General features: G+C 48.6%; 4 protein-coding genes and 1 long non-coding RNA gene across 6 annotated transcripts; 3 read left to right on the forward strand and 2 right to left on the reverse strand.

Annotated features, from left to right (window-relative positions):
- The first annotated feature begins 74 nt into the window (after positions 1-74).
- On the forward strand, positions 75-5093 carry LOC114875946. 2 transcript variants are annotated; one of them, XM_029186840.2, is made up of 11 exons: positions 75-945; positions 1017-1341; positions 1403-1572; positions 1651-1874; positions 1930-2284; positions 2358-2564; positions 2636-2755; positions 2819-3052; positions 3109-3298; positions 3388-3608; positions 3683-5093. In XM_029186840.2, exons 1-11 carry the CDS (start codon positions 924-926, stop codon positions 4912-4914), a joined length of 3300 nt encoding a protein of 1099 aa, XP_029042673.2. In that variant the 5' UTR covers positions 75-923; the 3' UTR covers positions 4915-5093. The 2 variants fall into 2 exon arrangements, with proteins under 2 accessions (XP_029042673.2, XP_029042674.2); XM_029186841.2 differs by having other exon boundaries at positions 3124-3298.
- A 74-nt stretch (positions 5094-5167) lies between these two features.
- Positions 5168-8144, reverse strand: LOC114875950. Its single transcript, XM_029186847.2, has 4 exons — positions 7233-8144; positions 6872-7166; positions 6166-6795; positions 5168-6095 (listed from the first exon to the last, which is right to left on the reverse strand). Exons 1-4 carry the CDS (start codon positions 7471-7473, stop codon positions 5177-5179), a joined length of 2085 nt encoding a protein of 694 aa, XP_029042680.2. The 5' UTR covers positions 7474-8144; the 3' UTR covers positions 5168-5176.
- Positions 8145-8244: 100 nt separating this feature from the next.
- Positions 8245-11378, reverse strand: LOC114875955 (vitellogenin receptor). The gene is made up of 8 exons (XM_029186860.2): positions 10845-11378; positions 10194-10371; positions 9982-10113; positions 9667-9912; positions 9387-9608; positions 8896-9312; positions 8566-8820; positions 8245-8456 (listed from the first exon to the last, which is right to left on the reverse strand). The coding sequence occupies exons 1-8, from the start codon at positions 10896-10898 to the stop codon at positions 8437-8439; spliced, it is 1524 nt and encodes a 507-aa protein (XP_029042693.2). The 5' UTR covers positions 10899-11378; the 3' UTR covers positions 8245-8436.
- Positions 10049-12503, forward strand: LOC123988326. Its single transcript, XR_006829912.1, has 2 exons — positions 10049-10135; positions 11372-12503. It is a non-coding gene; the product is annotated as an uncharacterized LOC123988326 (long non-coding RNA).
- Positions 12504-15397: 2894 nt separating this feature from the next.
- LOC114875984 (elongation factor Tu, mitochondrial) lies at positions 15398-17772 on the forward strand. Its single transcript, XM_029186919.2, has 6 exons — positions 15398-15535; positions 15724-15776; positions 15868-16033; positions 16108-16415; positions 16499-17160; positions 17233-17772. Exons 1-6 carry the CDS (start codon positions 15499-15501, stop codon positions 17420-17422), a joined length of 1416 nt encoding a protein of 471 aa, XP_029042752.2. The 5' UTR covers positions 15398-15498; the 3' UTR covers positions 17423-17772.
- Positions 17773-17775: the final 3 nt, after the last annotated feature.

Here is a 17775-nt window from a genome sequence, read left to right on the forward strand (position 1 = left end):
TTAACATTGCAATGCGGGGGTATCGATTGAAATTCATTAGAATTTAAAACAGTAGTCAAGCACGAGATGGAGCTGACAGTTAGTTTTCGAAGCGCGAATTGATATAAAATTCGAACGTATAAAAATTAAAATCTATGCTACAAGTTGTCTGTGGTGATAACAAATGGAGGGAACGCATGCAACGAGAAACTCGTGTACCGAGACAAATTGGAAAAAGCAATTACGTGCTCGAGACAGCTCGTGTATTTATCGGAGACAGCTGTCGCGTTGCATAAATAGAACAACGGGAAGCAACGCGAGATTAGGAGGAATCATTCGTGCGACCGTAGTTTGTAAGAATTGGTAAACGTTATCAGTTTGCTTCCGTAAGCTCACTGAAAAAAAGATTCGCAATTAAATCGAATCGTGGATAAAAACCCCTGTGGCTCGGGGGGAGTAGAATACGGCCACGGTATCCCCTGCCTGTCGTAAGAGGCGACTAAAAGGGGACACACCCACACAATTGTAAAAGTATGGCGAAGAAACAGATGTAAATTGTAAAGCGAATTGGAATTAATGTAAAATTTGAAAGATGCGCGGGTAAAGTTGGCAAGAGTTCAACATGCGCGTGGCCGATAGAGTTCATTGGGCGATAAAGGGCTCGGAAACGGTCCCTGGAAAACGCCACCCTTGCGGGCTCCGCGGGAAAAAAACGAATGAAATCGTAGATAAAACTTATCGAAATCTATTTAATGCTTCGAAAGTTTCTACGGTTATGAAAGATAGAGCAGAACAGAGAGACAAAGCGAACGCGCAAAGGATACCGTAAAAATGCTTTATACCATAATAAGAAGATACGTAATAGCGTTGAGTACTAATGAAATTACGTAGGTAATCGCGATGGGTTTCTCGAGAGACAGAACGTTTCCTTCTCTCGGAAGAAGATGTATCGTCGCTTTCGATTCGGTAAGATGTTTTAAAAAAGACAGAGTTTCTCGAGGGTGATCGATAAACTGAAACACGATTTGTGTCGACAGCAATCGTAGCCGTACTGTGGTGGACGATCGTGAGGAAGGGGGAAAGCAACGTGGTGAGAAACGAGGATATCTGCGGTGTCCAAAACGGTCGTCGATTGTATCTGGAACTGGGTGAAAAGGGAATTTTGTACGCAAAGAACGTGTCGTTCGCGAGAAACGAACCGCGGCAAGATGGTTCGCGGGTGTACGCGAGCAATAGCTCTCACGCTCAGTGCAGTCTCGAACTGGTAACATGTCCGTCATGCGTGATAATCGTCACGTTCGAAAGCATATCGTTGTCGCATCATTGCGGCGACGGTAGCGTTACGATAGACAGCCCGTGCAGGTAAAAACGCAGTTAACGTCGTCAGAGAAAATTCATTTTTCAATCGACCTCCGCGTTTCAGATGCGACTATGTATGGATATCGGAACCGCCGTACGAGGACGTATCCGGAACACCGTTTTGCGGTCTCTACGCGCCAATTACCTACAGATCGAGCACGAGGACGTTGTCGATCACCCTGCTTTACAGTCAGTCGCACAAGCACGCGTTCACGCTCGAGTACACGGCGGAAAGTAAGCGACGGTTGGCGAAGGAGGAGATAACAAATTTCGAAGGAGTATTCACGCATTTATTTTATTGCGCCTCGACAGGAAACAGATTGCATCTAAGGGGTACTCAATTGACGGCATCCGGTCAAGCGGCTAAGGGACTGAACAATACCGGCGGCGGTATTTTAACTTCTCCGTTCTTCCCCGTTCGTTATCCTCGCGATTTGGGTCTCGAGTACGTGGTCACGTGCCCGAACGAAGCTCCGTCTTGTCGCATCAGGCTGTTGTTTAGCGATTTTCAATTGGCCACCGTCTCCATAATGGAGGTAAGGTAGATGTCTACGACGTCGTTCGACGCTATGATCGATACGGTATTTGCAGTTTTACGATTGGAACGGCCAACGACTGGACGTGAGCAGCGGCGCGAGGTTTCGTCCACCGGTAATAATGAGCTCTGGCCCGTCGTTATTGATACGGTTCTACGCAAACGGTGGCACCGGTTTGGGTTACAAAGCATTCTACTCATTCGTGATCGGTCATCCTTTGGATAAGTCGGTGCAACCGATAACCGACTGCGGTGGTTACGTGGAGAATCTCGGCGGAGCGATCACCATGATGGACATGGTCGGCGAAGGGGTGAAAACGTACGATTGCGTTTGGCTGATACGACCGCCGAAGAACTTTCTGCATATGAAGACGCATATGTACCTAAAGGTCGTCACTTTCACGGACATGGGTGAGGGCGCTTTTAGTCTTTTATTATTTGTTTCATTGGTTTTCATGGTAATTGGGCATCGCGATCGTTTCAGCCGGGAATACGGAGCTGGTGGTGAAGCAAGGACCGACCTCGGCTCTTCTACCCCTCGAGATCCTGAGACACCCTGCGAGTCAGATACAACCGCCGGGACACAGAGAACACATCGCTCCTGTTTCCAGTGGATTTCACGTTAGTCTTCGAGGAACGTTTGGCCCGTCCTCCCACTTGGCGATCGCGTACGCGGCCTTTAGTTACATGGGTGGGTGTATTTCACGCGACAGAGTACATCGATAAGACCGGTTAAAACGATTTTCGCGAAATTGTTCGCAGATTGCTTCGCGGGTTCCGAGTTTCTTTGCCGGAACCACAGATGCATACCGAATGAATTGAACTGTGACGGGTTCGATCACTGCGGCGACAACAGCGACGAACCGGCGACTTGTTTTCGAGGTAGATAAAGAACGATTCCGTTTCTCGTACGTGCGTTCAGATGGATTGCGTTCACGTTCGTAGACTGGGAGGTGGAACCGCAGGATCGAAAGTGGCACTCGAACAAGGCAAATTATTATTTCCCGAAGATCGATCGGTATCCGGATTTGAAGACCGCCACCTTGGTATTCGTTGCGAGTAGCCTCGGTCTGATCGTGCTGATTTCGGCCCTGATCATCCTGTTGTACCGAATAGGCGCGAGGGCGAGACAGCAGAGAGAATTACAGTCGAGGTTGCAAACGATCAGCGAGCTGCTAGGTAGGAGGACGATCACGCGCGACTACTCGTCGACGTCTCACCGTCACTTTGGACAGTGTTCGATATTGCAGACGGAGCGCGAATCGACGAGATCTCCGTATCGGACGACCCACCCGTTTACGAGGCTCCTCCTGGTTACGACGAGGTGGTCAAATTCGGCCTCGACTCGGAGATGATCGCGCGGAAAAAGAGGAGAGCCTTTACTCGAGAGACCCGCGGACGAAACTCGCCGGGTCGCAGCTGCTCGTAAGTTCACCGACGATCATAATGTTCTTCGTCTTTCTCAGCGTACAGATGTTCGCTTTTACGTTGCTCGATCGTTTCTTCGATCCGAGGTTGGACGTTGGGCGATCTTTCGCGTGTCCTGTCAGCGAGACGGCCGGCACCAGTCACGGGAGTATCGCTGCGACGAGGAATCGAGAGGCTTGTTTGCCGGAGAGTCCACCGCCTCCGTACGTCACTCCACCGGGATCGATGTCGCGCAATTTCAGCGCGTCTAGTTTCGCGGCTGTTTTAAGTACCATCACCACCACCACCACTAACAACAACAACAGCCGTGAGTATTGGTTTTTTAACGAAGCGAATTTGAGTAGAGGGAAAGGGTTGTCTAACGGAGGAACGTTTCAACAGCCGAGGGAGAAGAACGAGTAGAAGGAGGAAAAGAAGAGGATGAAGAGAGGAGATCCCGACAAGAGTGGTTTCGTCGAGGCGGACAGTCGTCGTCGTCGATGTCCGGATGCAGCGAGGCAGCAGTTAGGACCGCGGAACTTCTCGGCCGAGGCTCGTTCTCGATCGACGGCGAACTTGTCGGTGCGTATCCGCGGAATCGAGACGCTTCGAGCTCGAACCGAACAGGCGATGCCTCCTGTGATTCGCAGCCGAAGACGTTGCGCGTTGCTTCGACAGACACCGAGCAGACTTGCGACGAGCGAGAAGACGAAGACAGGGCGACGCGCGAACAACATGTCGGACCTTCAACTCTCGAACCAATCGCAGGCCCGGTCGAGTCACGAACCGATCCAACGGCCGAGCAAATCGCCGAGGGCGGCGTTGACTCGTACGACACCGTTCCAACGACGACGACGACGACGACGACGACGACGACGAGGACCATTCGTTCCGGATGTTCCTGCGAGGGAGCATGTGGGTGTGCAACCGAGGCGCGTGTTACCACGCCTGTTCGACCGGTTCGTCGGCTGTTTGCCGAACGAAACGTAGCGGAAGAGGAACATCGGCGAGAAAACTACCGGAACATCGAGGAACGAGAAGTGCGAGCGGAGGAAACGGAAGAGGAGGAGAGCTGTTCTCGATCGAGAAGCGCGATCATCAGGCTACTCGGGGGTAAAGCAGGCCGATGGCAAAGCGGAAGCGGTTCCCCGACAGTTGCGTCCACAGCATCATCGACGCCTTGCGGCGGTACGCTCCGAAGATCCGCGAGTAGATTTCCGGTTTGTTCTCGCGACAATTACATCGGCAGAATGTCTACGATCGGTTCGACTAGCAGTTACGAGAAGCTGAGTAACCGCGAGTTCGACGTCGAGTTCGAATTAGGCCGCGAACGTGGGAGCATGCGCGCTTCCGACCCGGCCGCGGTCGGTTCGAATCGTTGCGATCAACGACGACGGGGACGACGATACTCGAGCTGCGATCTAGACAGCCTCTGCGAGGGGATCAAAGCTTTGGACGGATTTCTGGCGCGAAGAGGTCTGACGATGACTCACGGCCGCAAGCAATCGGTCACGGTAATGTTGTTTGGCACACCGGATCACGGGACGATCCGTCGACGAGCAGCCGGCGAGGCGGAAACCGGTCGCCAGATCGGTCGCGTGTCCCGCTTCAGCCTGGACGCTGTTTCAAACTGATCGGAGGAGTATCGGAGGTGTATCGAGAGGGTAAAAATCAATGTAACCAGTTTCTTTGTTTAAACCACGATTTATTTGTTGTACAAACGGCGTTCGATCCGTTTTCATTTCGTTGCGTGTCTTTTCGTGTAAAACAATTGCGTTGAAGAGAGGTAGTAAAATATACACATATACATGTACACGCGTGTGCATTTGCGTACGCGATTCGCGGTGTACGAATTTGGCACTGTTGCGGAGCAGAAGTTCAGCCAAGCGTCCGAATTTATCGTAGGCAATGGCAATACTGTTTCATCCCGTGCTCGAGACACTTGGCGGCGGACGCGTAAGAGTTGAGTCTGCTGACCTCGTGATCGGACACGGTGTAAGTGGCATTGTCGTGGTATCGCACGGTCACCTCGAACTTCCCGTCGCCCGGGCTGACCTGAACCGTGTAAAAGTAGGCGAGGCTGGTCGAGTCGACGAAGTCGATCGCTCGATTCGCTCTGATCAATTTCTTTAAGCGAAGCTTCGCGCACAATCGTCTACCCTTGCGATCCTTGTACGCGTCCAGCAGCTTGTCCACGTGTTCGATGAAGAAGCTCACACCGTTGTGGACCAACGGATCCTTTAGATCGACGGGCTCGAACGCGGTACAGGCGCACCAGTGCAACGAGATCCCGGCGTTGGAACAGCCGCGTTCGCGAGGCAACGGTTCGAACAAGCTGCGACAATCGGAACAACCCGGCGACGGATCCGCTTCACCTCCGGACAAATCGAGCACTTGTCTCAGAGTCTCGTAAAGATCGAACGGGGAAACGAGTCGATGCTGGTTGGCACGCAGCGACGGATACGCTTCCGGTTGTTCGACTCGAAACCATTCGGGCAGCCAGACGTAGAGAAACGGTAATCTTTCTTCGTACCAGCCGACGAGGGTGCTCCTGATCGGTCCCCATCGCATCCCGTGATCGCTCAGAAACAGGATCATCGTGTCGTTCAACACACCCTCGCGTTCCAACCGTTTCAGCTTGTCGAGCAGTCGAGCGTCCATCGACGACAATCCGTTCGCATTCTCGTGGCTCACGCTGATGGTCCAAAATAAGCCAAAGTACGGTAGGCCTAGAAACGCGCGGGAAAAATCGACCGCGTAATCGAGGATTCTGTCGAAGCTGCTTTCCGGTCCGGTGCAATATTTTAGGCCGAATCTGAAAGCAGAGGAGACGCGTCTGTAAGTCGTGGAGGAGGAAAGGGAACGTAGAAAACCGTGTTACGTACCTCTTTTTCACTTTCAGCAGCTTCTCGCAAGCGAGCATGTACGGTCGTAGATAATAATCCGTCGGTGGCTCGACGAAACCGACTTTGAGGTAGTTGAAGGTGTTTAGGCTGGTCTCGTCTTCGCCGTAAGCGGTCGCGTAGCCGGCCTCGCGAAACTTGTGCCAGAGGAAGGGGCACCGGTCGAGGATGTAGGGAACGGTCGGCTTGCACCTCGAGTAGGCCTGCGCTTGGTTTTGCCCGGTCAGTATCGCCATCAGATTCGGGAAAGTATTGTCGCCCATCTTGTTGTAGCCGTTCATGCGAATCCAGCCGGTCTCTTGCAGATATCTATCGGTATTCGGCGCGCTGCGCATGAAGTTTAGCCTGCTGACGCTGTCGATACCGAGCAGCAAGACGCTCAACTTTCTCGAAAGCAGAGGATCTCGGTTCGTATCGATGGATCGGTTCTCGTTGCGTTGCAGACGATCGCGAACCTTTTCGACGCTGAGGATCGGGTGAACGTTCTCGTAAATAGGTTTGTCGGTCGCTTTCGCTCCCCCTTTCTTCGGCTTCGCGGTACAGCTGACCATGGCCGCTTGCGCGTCGTCGGGCAGCCTGGTCTCCACGTCGAATTTCTCGCATCGTTTCACCCTGTAACGGGGGATGATTGGATCAAATTGGTAACGAGGTCTCGATCGGCGATCCGCCCCCTTCGTAAGATACTCACACGATCGAGGTGTCGAGGTTGATCCGTTTGTTCGCTTTCTCTTTGGCTGATTTGTTCTCGGGTCGAAAGATCGGCGCCCAGCAGCACTGCAAGCCGGGGTGAAGGGTCGAGGCGGTCGGATTAATTGATAGAATCACGCTGCCGTTCTCGTCGCGCGACACCTCGGTTAGCGGAGGCTCGTTCGAGCATCTTTGAAACTTTTCCTTCTTCACGTAAGCCCGGATCGACGGGTCCATCGGTTCCTTCGACAACATTTGGCACCTCGAATTCCACACCAGGTAGCCGTCCATCGTTCCTGCGACAACCAGCAACCGCGCTCTCCCTCTCTGTCTCGGGGTCTTTCGTATACTCGTTTACTTACCTTCCGTGACGTTGTACAAGCCGTAAGAGAAACGGTACCGCGAAGGGAAGTCGAACTCGTAATTCTCCTCGAAGGAGACGACGTAGAGGCTGGCGAACAGCACGGCCGACAGCAACAGCAACAACCAGCTTGATCTTCGACAAACGCACTCGAGTATACGCGATCCTTTCTTGCCTCTTTGAATTTGGCCGAAGCCGAGACCGAGAGGGCTCGGTACCGTTTTGCTCGTTCGCGGGAGCATTTCGTAACGCGAGTAACCACAAACACCAAGTGCCGCTTCGACGCGATCATTGAGCTCGTTTCCGGTTGGTACTTCCACGTCGCGGTACTTGGCCTAGAACGCTCGCGTTATCGCTGTTGCGTCTTAAAACACCTGATATCACTTGAGCGGAAGTTATTATTTTTAATTGAATCGATGGAATAATGTGGATTACGCAACTATTGGCACAAGTGATAGAAAAAAAAAAGAAAATACAATATTTCTCGCTAGCGAATTCACCAAACAAAGCATCGATTAATCTATCACGGTTAATTTATCAGCCGTACTTTGGCAATAAAACGTTGTTTGGTCCCGCGCGTTTGACCTCGTCGCGTCCACGGCCGAGTCTCGATAACGACTGACGCAAACGCGACGAATGCTGCGTCGGGCTGAAAGAGCGAGTCAACGGGGCGCGGAGCGGCGAAGAGGACGAGAGAGGCAAGATTTAGGTAGCCATACTCCTTGTCACGATTCGTCCCAACTGGCTCGACACGGCGGATCGTGGATCCGCGGCCGTTTCGCCTTGGTGAAAATGCGACACTGACCGAATAAACCTACGTGCCTTGACGTATGCATGCTCGAAAAAGGCGTCGAGATAGGTCGAAGGGTATTGATTCGTGCCACCCGTCGACCCTCTGAGGCGGCCGTCGCCGCACCGCCTCCGTTCACGCAGACGCGGACCTCGCCAATTTCGAACGGAAACGTGGTCAAATGCGAACGCTCGTCAAGGTAAAAACTTGTGTAACACGCAACTTCCGCGAGTACTTTGTTTATTCGAATGAAACTTAGTCAAGATTCGATACACAGGGAATCGTTGCGAAGAAAGACGTGGCCGTTTCGCGACCGATCGCTCTCGCGTTCCAGTTCTCCAATCTCTTGTCACGTTCTCGAGATCGACGTCCGTCGTCGATAAATTCGTTCACCGGAGACCCCTTCCAGAGCCAGTTAAGGAAACGTCGAACATCCTGAAACGAGCGATAACGATAATGGGAATAAGAATAATGATATTGAGCGCATGTGCATCCTCCCACGCGGGAGCAGCGTAATAGAGAGAAACGGAGGGGGTGTACTAACGGCAAACGGAGCAGCGCGCCTCGTCGGAACCGTCGCCGCAACCGTCGCGACCGCTGCACGCGATCGCGTCCGAACGACATCTTCCGTTGTCGCATCTGAAAGGACAATGCCTGGGCCCGATCCGGCCGCGGTTCCGCGTTCGGCAGGCTCCTCTAGGCTCGTCGCTTCCGTCGCGGCAGGATACCACCGCGTTGCAGAACTCGTACGCCGGTAGACATTGACCGTTGTTGCATCTGAACGCTCCGTTCGGGCATTCTGTAACGCGATAACAGCAGATTTCAGGTGAGCAGATTATTCGAGCGTAAAATCGATGCGTGTACGAAGGCTTACTTCGTCTATCGTTGCAGCCAGCTTCGTCCTCGCCGTGCGGACAGTCGCGTTTCCCGTCGCACACCACCGCCCTGGTCACGCAGCGTTTGCTCTGCTCGCATCTGAACGATTCCGCGGGACAGTTTCCTTCGGGGTCGGAGCAACGTTCGTCCGAGCCGTCGATGCAATCGGGCCTACCGTCGCACACGAAGAACCAGCTGATGCATATCCCGGAACTTCTGCACTGGAAGGTACCGGGCGTGCATCCAGGCTTGCTGGCGCTGCAACTGCCGTTCCCTACGAAGCCGCACTCGCACAGGCCCTCGATGCATCTGGAATAAGGGTCCGCCAGTCGACACTCAGCGTCCGAAACGCAGTCCAGGCCCAAGCTAACTGCCGTTACCGGTCTCGTTTCGTGCCGATCCGCTTTCACGGGTACTGTATATCATTCGTCAGATTAATATTCTTCTTTTCAGCCTCGAGAAAAATTCTTCTCTCTGTTCTAGCATTACCTGATGTCCCAACGGAAGAGCGCAACGTCGTCGTGCTCTCGGTGATAGCCTCGACGACAACGGAATCGTCGTCCTCGTCGTCGTCGTCATCGTCCTCGGGTCTCTGTTCGTCGCGATCGTTGGGGAGCGTTGTCGTAGGGTTCGTGACGATCAAGGTAGGTCCGATGATCGATATCGCGGGGGCGTGCGTCGTACCATTCTTCAACCATGTCATTTGAACGCCTGCAAGAAAACATCGAAATCGAACTCGAGTTCGATTACTTCTACCACGGTATCCTACCTGTATTCTCTTCTCGATCCTGATCGATCTGGGTGCTCGTTTCCGTGGTACTCGAACTCGACTGTCGATCGAGCAACGGTGGCGGTCTGACGAGATCGTCCGGCCTGCAAACGTCCTTCTCACGACGCATCGGTGCGGTGCATTGACACCGGCCGAACAAGTCGGGTATCAAAAAGTCGCAGTGCGAATTTTCGTCCCATAGTCGACAGTGAGCGTGCTCGTAGCAAACCTGACCGAGCTTCGCCGCTGAAACGTTAGGAAGGATTATCGCGGTGCTTCCGGTGCAACGATGCAACGGTGCACCACGGTACTTACGACCCAGGCAGGTGTGTCGACGAAATTGCAAGAAACCCTCCTTGCAAGAGCAAAGACCGTCCAGGCACTCGCTGTTGGCAACTTTCAAGGAACACTGTTCGTCGACCATACACTCCTGACGCAGAAGAGCCGCTGTTTCGGCGAAAAACGAACGGTTCGAATATTTATTTAATTCTTTCTCTGGTAGATCGAGCGTATTCGCGAATTCTCACCCTCGAGGCAATGGGTTCCGTTGTAAGCGGCGAAATACGGCAAACAACGACAGTAGCCCCGATGACAGTGACTAGCGACGATGCTCGAATCGCATTCGTCGTCCTTCTCGCAGGTGTCACCTAGCTTGCTCTCCCTGCCCGCCCTGTTCACCGATCTTGACCAACCTTCCGCTGCACTCTGAAATACCCAACGCGGAATTCTCACCGCGGAACCACGGATTCTTCTCGCAACTCTCCGTTATCGCGCTACCGACAAACCGTTTCGACCCCTTTCCCCCTTTTCATTCCGCCTCTTTCATGTTCTCACGAGCATCGCACAATGCGCGTGCAATTTTGCGCTCGACTTTGCGCCAGGGAACAGTGGAAACTCGAGCTAAACGGAACGTGGAAACGCGGAAGAGACGGGAAAGAAAGAACAAAAGAGGGAAGGAGAACGAGTTCGATTAAATTATACATTTACGTTTCGCATTTGCATTTAATGTTTACGCATAGATTCGCGATTTGGTTCGAAGAAACTTTCAAGTCATCGTGGCAAGACAATTAATATTCTCGATTTCAATTTTCGTACGCAACTTTCGACGCAATTTTTCTTTCCGTTTGACGAACGGGGTATAGGAAAGACATTGTAGAAGACGGAAAATTGATACTTACCAAATGATTGACCGCGACGAAGAAGAAGAAAATTGCTTCGCTGTTGCCGCGCATGATCTCAGGATCCCGCCTCTTTGGCTCGATCAATCAACGATCCTTTCACCCCCGTTCAAAGCGTAATTATTATTCGTGTCGAAGGTGCGTTGCGTTTTCGCAAAAGATAGGCGAACGAACGCGTGCTATCCGCGCCTGCTTCGGAATGACTGAAAGCAAAGCGTGCCCCCCGTCGGGGGCCCGCGCCGACCCGCACCTACACCCGCTGGCTTTTGGCCCCTGTACGCGATGGAAAAGCGGACACCACCTTGCGTTACCTTGTTCTCCCACCTTGCGCTACCGCACTCTGTTCTTGCTTTACCTTGGTCCTTCCATTTTCGTCCCTGTTCAAATTCTTTCGAACGTAACTTTGGAAATTTTCGATTGCTATTCCGCCGAAACGAAACGTCGAACCCTTTCTTTTTTATTTTTCTTTTCTGTTCCCCATCTACCACCCTCTATTTCCATCAGCGTATAAACGAGTTTAATTCCAGCTGATCCTCGAACAGTCGGCAGCGTTAGCGGTTCGTTAGACGGGCTCGATTTCGTAAAGCCGTCCCTCGGCCCGTTTGACCCGTTCTCGAGAATGACCCGCGTTCCTCGACAAAAGCGTCAACGAGGCTCGTGGAGCGGGAAGCGGGAAGCGGGAAACGACGAGTCGCTGAAGAAACAGGAAGCGGTGCGATGGACTGCGTTGGAATGTAAATGGAGAATCGGCCGAGACACGAACAAAAGAAGAGTCAGCGAGAAAGAGCGCATAGAACGCGTTCGCTGCGGGGTAAAGGACCTGCGCGGAAATGCCGTAAAACCGTACAAGGATCGAGATCAAAGCAAAACAGTGACTTCATCGAAGTACTGTTTCAACCTCGAATACGTATCGGTAGCGAGTACCGTAATCGAGTTCTTTGATTCCTGTCGCGTCCCGTAGCGTCCCGGCGCGTTGCATCGCTCCTCGTTTCGTCACCTAACGTCACGCGTCTACCCGCGATCGAGAAAGATAATTCGACCAGTTTGTCGAAGATAATCGAAGGTGAGCTTTAGTCACCTTCCAAAAGGCGACAACGAGTCTTATCATAGCTGGACGTTTCTCTCGTTCGATTTCATAGATGTGCTCGAATAAGGATGTCCGGAACGCTTCGATATCTTCTCTAATTTATCTCATTCATTCTGTATGCGGCCCAATTATGCGTCCTTATCCGACCAAGTATCTGCAAATTACTCTATAACGACGATACCACCTAAGCTTCTCGAACCTCTGCCTTCCCTTCGCTCTCTCTTAGCTTGCTACGGATTCTCCTTCGTTCCGTGACTCGTTATTAGCTCGGAATTAATTAAAACTTAGCTATTAATTGTAAGTACCGCTCGTCTGTTCGCACCAAGCTGACTTTTCTTATGGAACGAAAGGTTACAATGACTGAAAATACAATTGGTACAAGTAGTTCTCGTTATGGGAATTCATTGGGAGTGTCATAATATATTTTCTTTCTAAACGTTTAGCATTTTCGTTCTCTCGCACTCACAATTATAACAAGATCGACAAATTATTAAAATAATTGTTTCACGAACTTGTATTCACAAACTTGTATTTTGAAAAGATCGCCATAAATTAAAAACTTTTTAAATTCATTCTAGCGCTATCTCTTTAAAAACAGATCAAACTATTCGTCAAGTTACCGACCGATTTTATGAAACAGGGCAATACTAGCGGGGATTCAGGCCAAATTTTGCAAATAAGCTCCATTTTGCAAAAGGATATATCTGTGAAAATGGTTTTTGGCGACTCGACATTTTTTTAACCATTTTATGTCATTTTGATAACATCATCTAACATCTCTGCATTCTTTTCATCCCTACATTCTTTTCATCCCTACATTCTCTTCAACCCTACATTCTCCTCAACCCTACATTCGCTTCAACCCTACATTCTTTTTATCCCTACATTCTCTTCAGCCCTACATTCTTTTCATCCATACATTCTTTCCATCCCCACATTCCTTTCATTGCTTCATCCCCTATATCCCCACGTTCCTTACATCCCTACATTCCTTACACCTCTTCATCCCTTACATCCCAGCATTCTTTTCGTCCCTACATCCCTTACATCTCTGCATCCCTTATAGTAAATATATTATAAAGACGGCTTTGTGTGAAGGTAAGTAAAGGAAACTAAAGGTAGGTAAAGGTAAGTTAGTTCCTCTTTTTTTTAAGTTCCTATTTTTTCGAAATTTTCGCGAAATTCTCGAAAAAATAGCGCCCCCTAGCGGCAAAAATGTGAACTAAAATTCGATGTCGAATCAGCGCCCTCTGGTTTTTGAAAAAGGAACTAAATCTTGCTCAATTTTTGGCCCTCTGGCGGCAAAAATGTGAACTAAAATTTCGATGTCGAATCAGCGCCCTCTGGTTTTTGAAAAAGGAACTAAATCTTGCTCAATTTCTGGCCCTCTGGCGGCAAAAATGTGAACTAAAATCTCGACGTCGAATCAGCGCCCTCTGGTTTTTGAAAAAGGAACTAAATCTTGCTCGATTTCTGGCCCTCTGGCGGCAAAAATGTGAACTAAAATCTCGACGTCGAATCAGCGCCCTCTGGTTTTTGAAAAAGGAACTAAATCTTGCTCGATTTCTGGCCCTCTGGCGGCAAAAATGTGAACTAAAATCTCGACCTCGAATCAGCGCCCTCTGGTTTTTGAAAAAGGAACTAAATCTTGCTCGATTTCTGGCCCTCTGGCGGCAAAAATGTGAACTAAAATCTCGACCCCGAATCAGCGCCCTCTGGCGGCGAAAAAAGGAACTAACTTACCTTTACTAGTAGCAGTCTTTATAATATATTTATTATAAGGGATACAGAGACGTAAGGAATGTAGGGATTTAAGGGATGAGGAAATGTAAGGAATGTAGGAATGAAAAGAGTGCAGAAATGTAGCGGAACGAGGGATGTGAAGGAATTCCGTGGGGTCCGGGGCTGGGGTCCCGGTCGCCACTGCACGTGGCTCGACCAGTGCCGGCATCGGATGTGGCCCCCGATGCCGGCGCAGTTTGGCACATGGCAGAGGGTCAAAGGACCCTCCATGCCGCCCTAGTGTAGGCCACCGTGGTGGTTTTAGTGGGTAAAAATCCCACACTACCTCCAGCCCCTCCCCAGGGGGACGTTAAAAAGAAAAAAAAAAAGGGGGGGTATTTAATGGTTGCACAAATGTAAGGAATGCCGGGATGGAAGGAATGCAGGGATGTAAGGGATACTGAGATGGCCTTGGCCAATAATGAGGGATAAAATTATATAAATAACTGGAGAAAGTAAAATAAGTGGGGTCCTCGGCTGAGACCCAGAAGAGGGATATAATCATAAATATTATTCCCCTTTGATAAGCTTATTTAATAAGCAAAAACCAATAAATGAACTAAATTAAATAAACCCTGGAAAAGAATTATACTGGTTGTGCCCTCTTCATACGGACCTGATATTATCCAGGGGTGTTAGGGACCCTGCTGCGCCAATGACACCCTATAAGTACCGACCTGATATCATATTGGGGTGGTAAGGACCCCAAGCACCAGCGCCACTACATACCCACATTATGGCATACGGGGTTCCAAGGACCCCAATATATCAGTGATGCTTTCTGCTTACCGACTTTATATTTTGGGGTGTCAGGGACCCCAAAGCACGAGCGACATTACATACCCACATTATATGAGTGATGCTATCTACTTACCGACTTGATATCTTGGGGTGTCAGGGACCCCAAAGCGCCTGCGACTCTGTCTGCATACCTACATATCATCTTGGGGTGTTAGGGACCCCGAAGCACTTTGCGCTTTATATAAGATAAGATAACTGAGAAACGAAGTTAAGTACATTGAATAATTAAAATGATAGAAGGATTTAAATCAATTAAATAAATAGCTGAGAAAAGAAATTACAAGCATTAAATAAATAATTCAGAAATGAAATTGGGTAAATTAAATAATAATTTAGTTGCTGTTTTCAAATGATTTATTTACCAAAGTACATCTCATCTCATCTCACTAATTTCGCCCCTAAAGGGGCCGCCGCTTTTGGGGACTTATCCGTCCCCATATTGCACAACGAACGCTATCGGCCACGCGCCTTCGGGGATGTGCTGGCAGCCCCGCCAACACCAAACCCCGCGCATTTTTAAATTTCGTCACTCATACTTGTCCATACTTTAAATCTCACTCAGTCCATACTTTTAAAGTCTGCTCATATCTTGTCCGAATCGGTGCATATGTGTGTGTACGTGTGTGTGTGTGCGTGCATGTGTACGAGTGTGTATGTGTCTGTGTGACCCCTTTTAGTCGCCTCTTACGACAGGCAGGGGATACCGCGGCCGTATTCTAAGCCCCCCGAGCCATAGGGGGAGTAAAACAGACATGATTATCATACTAATTATCGTCTGGGGTGTCTGAGACCCCCTAAATCATGACCCCTCGAAAACAGACATGTCCAATCTTCTACTATCTATAGTCACTGGCTGACTGTACTGTGATTACGCAACTGATTCGATAGTTCCTCCACGTGTGTCGCTTTCGTCGATTTTGTATTAGACGAAATTTCGGTCGGAAGGAGAGGGTTAAGTGCGAAAAAAATATTAACGAAATAACCATGGCGTTGCGTTGTGGAAGAATGATTTTTAGCCCTGGTAAGTAATTTACATGTGACTTACTTTGTCTGTTCTCCATGAAGATTCTCTGATTGAAACAGCTAAGAACGCGACCGCTCTCATCAACGATCCAAGTCATTCTAACGAAATTTGATTACAGTTTTAACTATATATTTCATTGTTTTTCAATTTTCAAGAGGAAAATGCGTTTGTCTTCTTTTTTTCAGCACTTAGGCACGCCGTGAAACAGTTGTTTTACGTCGAGCATCTCATCAAATACGTAAGAAAACTTTACTGTAGTTTTCACGTTTAAATGTTCTTTTTACGTTTATCAACACAAATATGGAACCGAATTTTTTGTTTCTATTTAGCAACTTTCAAACAATTTACGGACAAATTCTTATTTACCGAGCATCACAACGCAACGACTTTACAGTGAAAAGAAAGTATTCGCCAGAGACAAACCACATTGTAATGTCGGTACCATCGGTCACGTTGATCATGGAAAAACGACGCTTACCGCAGCTATTACCAAAGGTATGTATATCCCAATTACCTTTGCATCCCGATTTTAAATCATCTGCTGAATATTCTTCATCCCTTGTTATTAGTTCTTGCTGAAAAGAATCTGGCAAAGCAGAAAGAATACAACGAAATTGATAATGCGCCAGAGGAAAAAGCACGAGGCATTACCATTAATGCAGCTCACGTAGAGTATCAAACAGCTAATCGGCATTATGGACACACAGATTGTCCTGGACATGCTGATTACATTAAAAATATGATTACGGGTACAGCCCAAATGGATGGTGCTATTCTGGTTGTTGCAGCTACAGATGGTACTATGCCTCAAACAAGAGAACATCTTGTTCTTGCTAAGCAGATTGGTATCGATCATATTGTTGTCTTTATAAACAAGGTAAGGATTCTCGCTAAATGTAATCAATACAGATATTAACGGTATTCGAGTAAAGCAAGATTCGTGTTTATCTGTTTGAAAAGATTGATGCCGCAGACGATGAAATGATCGAATTAGTCGAGATGGAGATACGGGAGTTATTTACAGAGATGGGTTACGACGGAGATAAAATACCTATTATTAAAGGCAGTGCGCTCTGTGCGATGGAAGGTACCAAACCAGAGATAGGAAAGGAAGCGATAACGAAGTTACTGGATGCCGTGGATTCCTTTATTCCGACTCCGGTTAGAGATTTGGATAAACCGTTCCTACTGCCCATAGAAGGCGTTTACTCGATCCCGGGTAGAGGAACTGTAGTCACCGGTAGACTGGAACGCGGAAAATTAAAGAAGGGCACTGAGTGCGAAGTGATTGGATTCAATAAGATTATCAAAACCACCGTAACGGGAATAGAAATGTTTCATCAGATATTAGAGGAAGCACAAGCTGGCGATCAAATGGGAGCTTTACTCAGAGGTTTGAAACGAGACGACGTCAGAAGGGGCATGATAGTATGCAAGCCCGGTTCAATAAAAGCTAACGATCACTTGGAGTGTCAGCTGTATATGCTAACCAGCGCGGAAGGAGGTAGAAAGAGACCCATAAACAACTATATGCAAGTACAGATGTTTTGCAAAACGTGGGATGTTGCGACCCAAATTACTTTAAAGGATAAAACTATAGCTATGCCTGGTGAAGATTTCACGTAAGTATTAAATACTTTTACAGATTGTCAATTACCGTTGAATGCTTGTATCGAATGCTCTTTTATTTTTAGAGTTGAATTGAGGTTGATAAGGCCGATGGTGTGCGAAAAGGGACAGCGATTTACCTTACGAGACGGAACGAAAACTTTAGCTACCGGAGTAATCACAAATGTTTTGAAACCGCTTTCGGAGCAGGATCGTAACGCGATACTCGAAGGCAAGAAGAAAATTTTGAAAGCGGCGACGGCAGCACAAAGTTAAACTAATTGTTTGTGCATTTATTGTATATTACATTTAATATTTTGTTCCTCGATAATGACATTTAACGAAAGAAGATCAACTATAGTCAATTCCTGCCATCAAAATTTACGTATTAACGTCTACTAGTAGAGTGACGAGAAACGGTTTCATTAATTTTATATACGTATATACATTTTTCTTGAATTTATTTTAGCTTTCTGTTTCCAATTAATTTCAACAAGTTAGCTTTTTAATATGTTGATTCTGTTAAATAATACATGATCATGAATGTACGTGTATCGCCATAGTTTAGTAGTTATACACAATTCAAAAATATAACACATACCATTAAATAAACTGTTCTTGTATAACAT

This window comes from Osmia bicornis, chromosome 11 (genome assembly GCF_907164935.1).
Source record: "Osmia bicornis bicornis chromosome 11, iOsmBic2.1, whole genome shotgun sequence".
In the NCBI taxonomy this organism is placed as follows: Eukaryota; Metazoa; Arthropoda; class Insecta; order Hymenoptera; family Megachilidae; genus Osmia; species Osmia bicornis.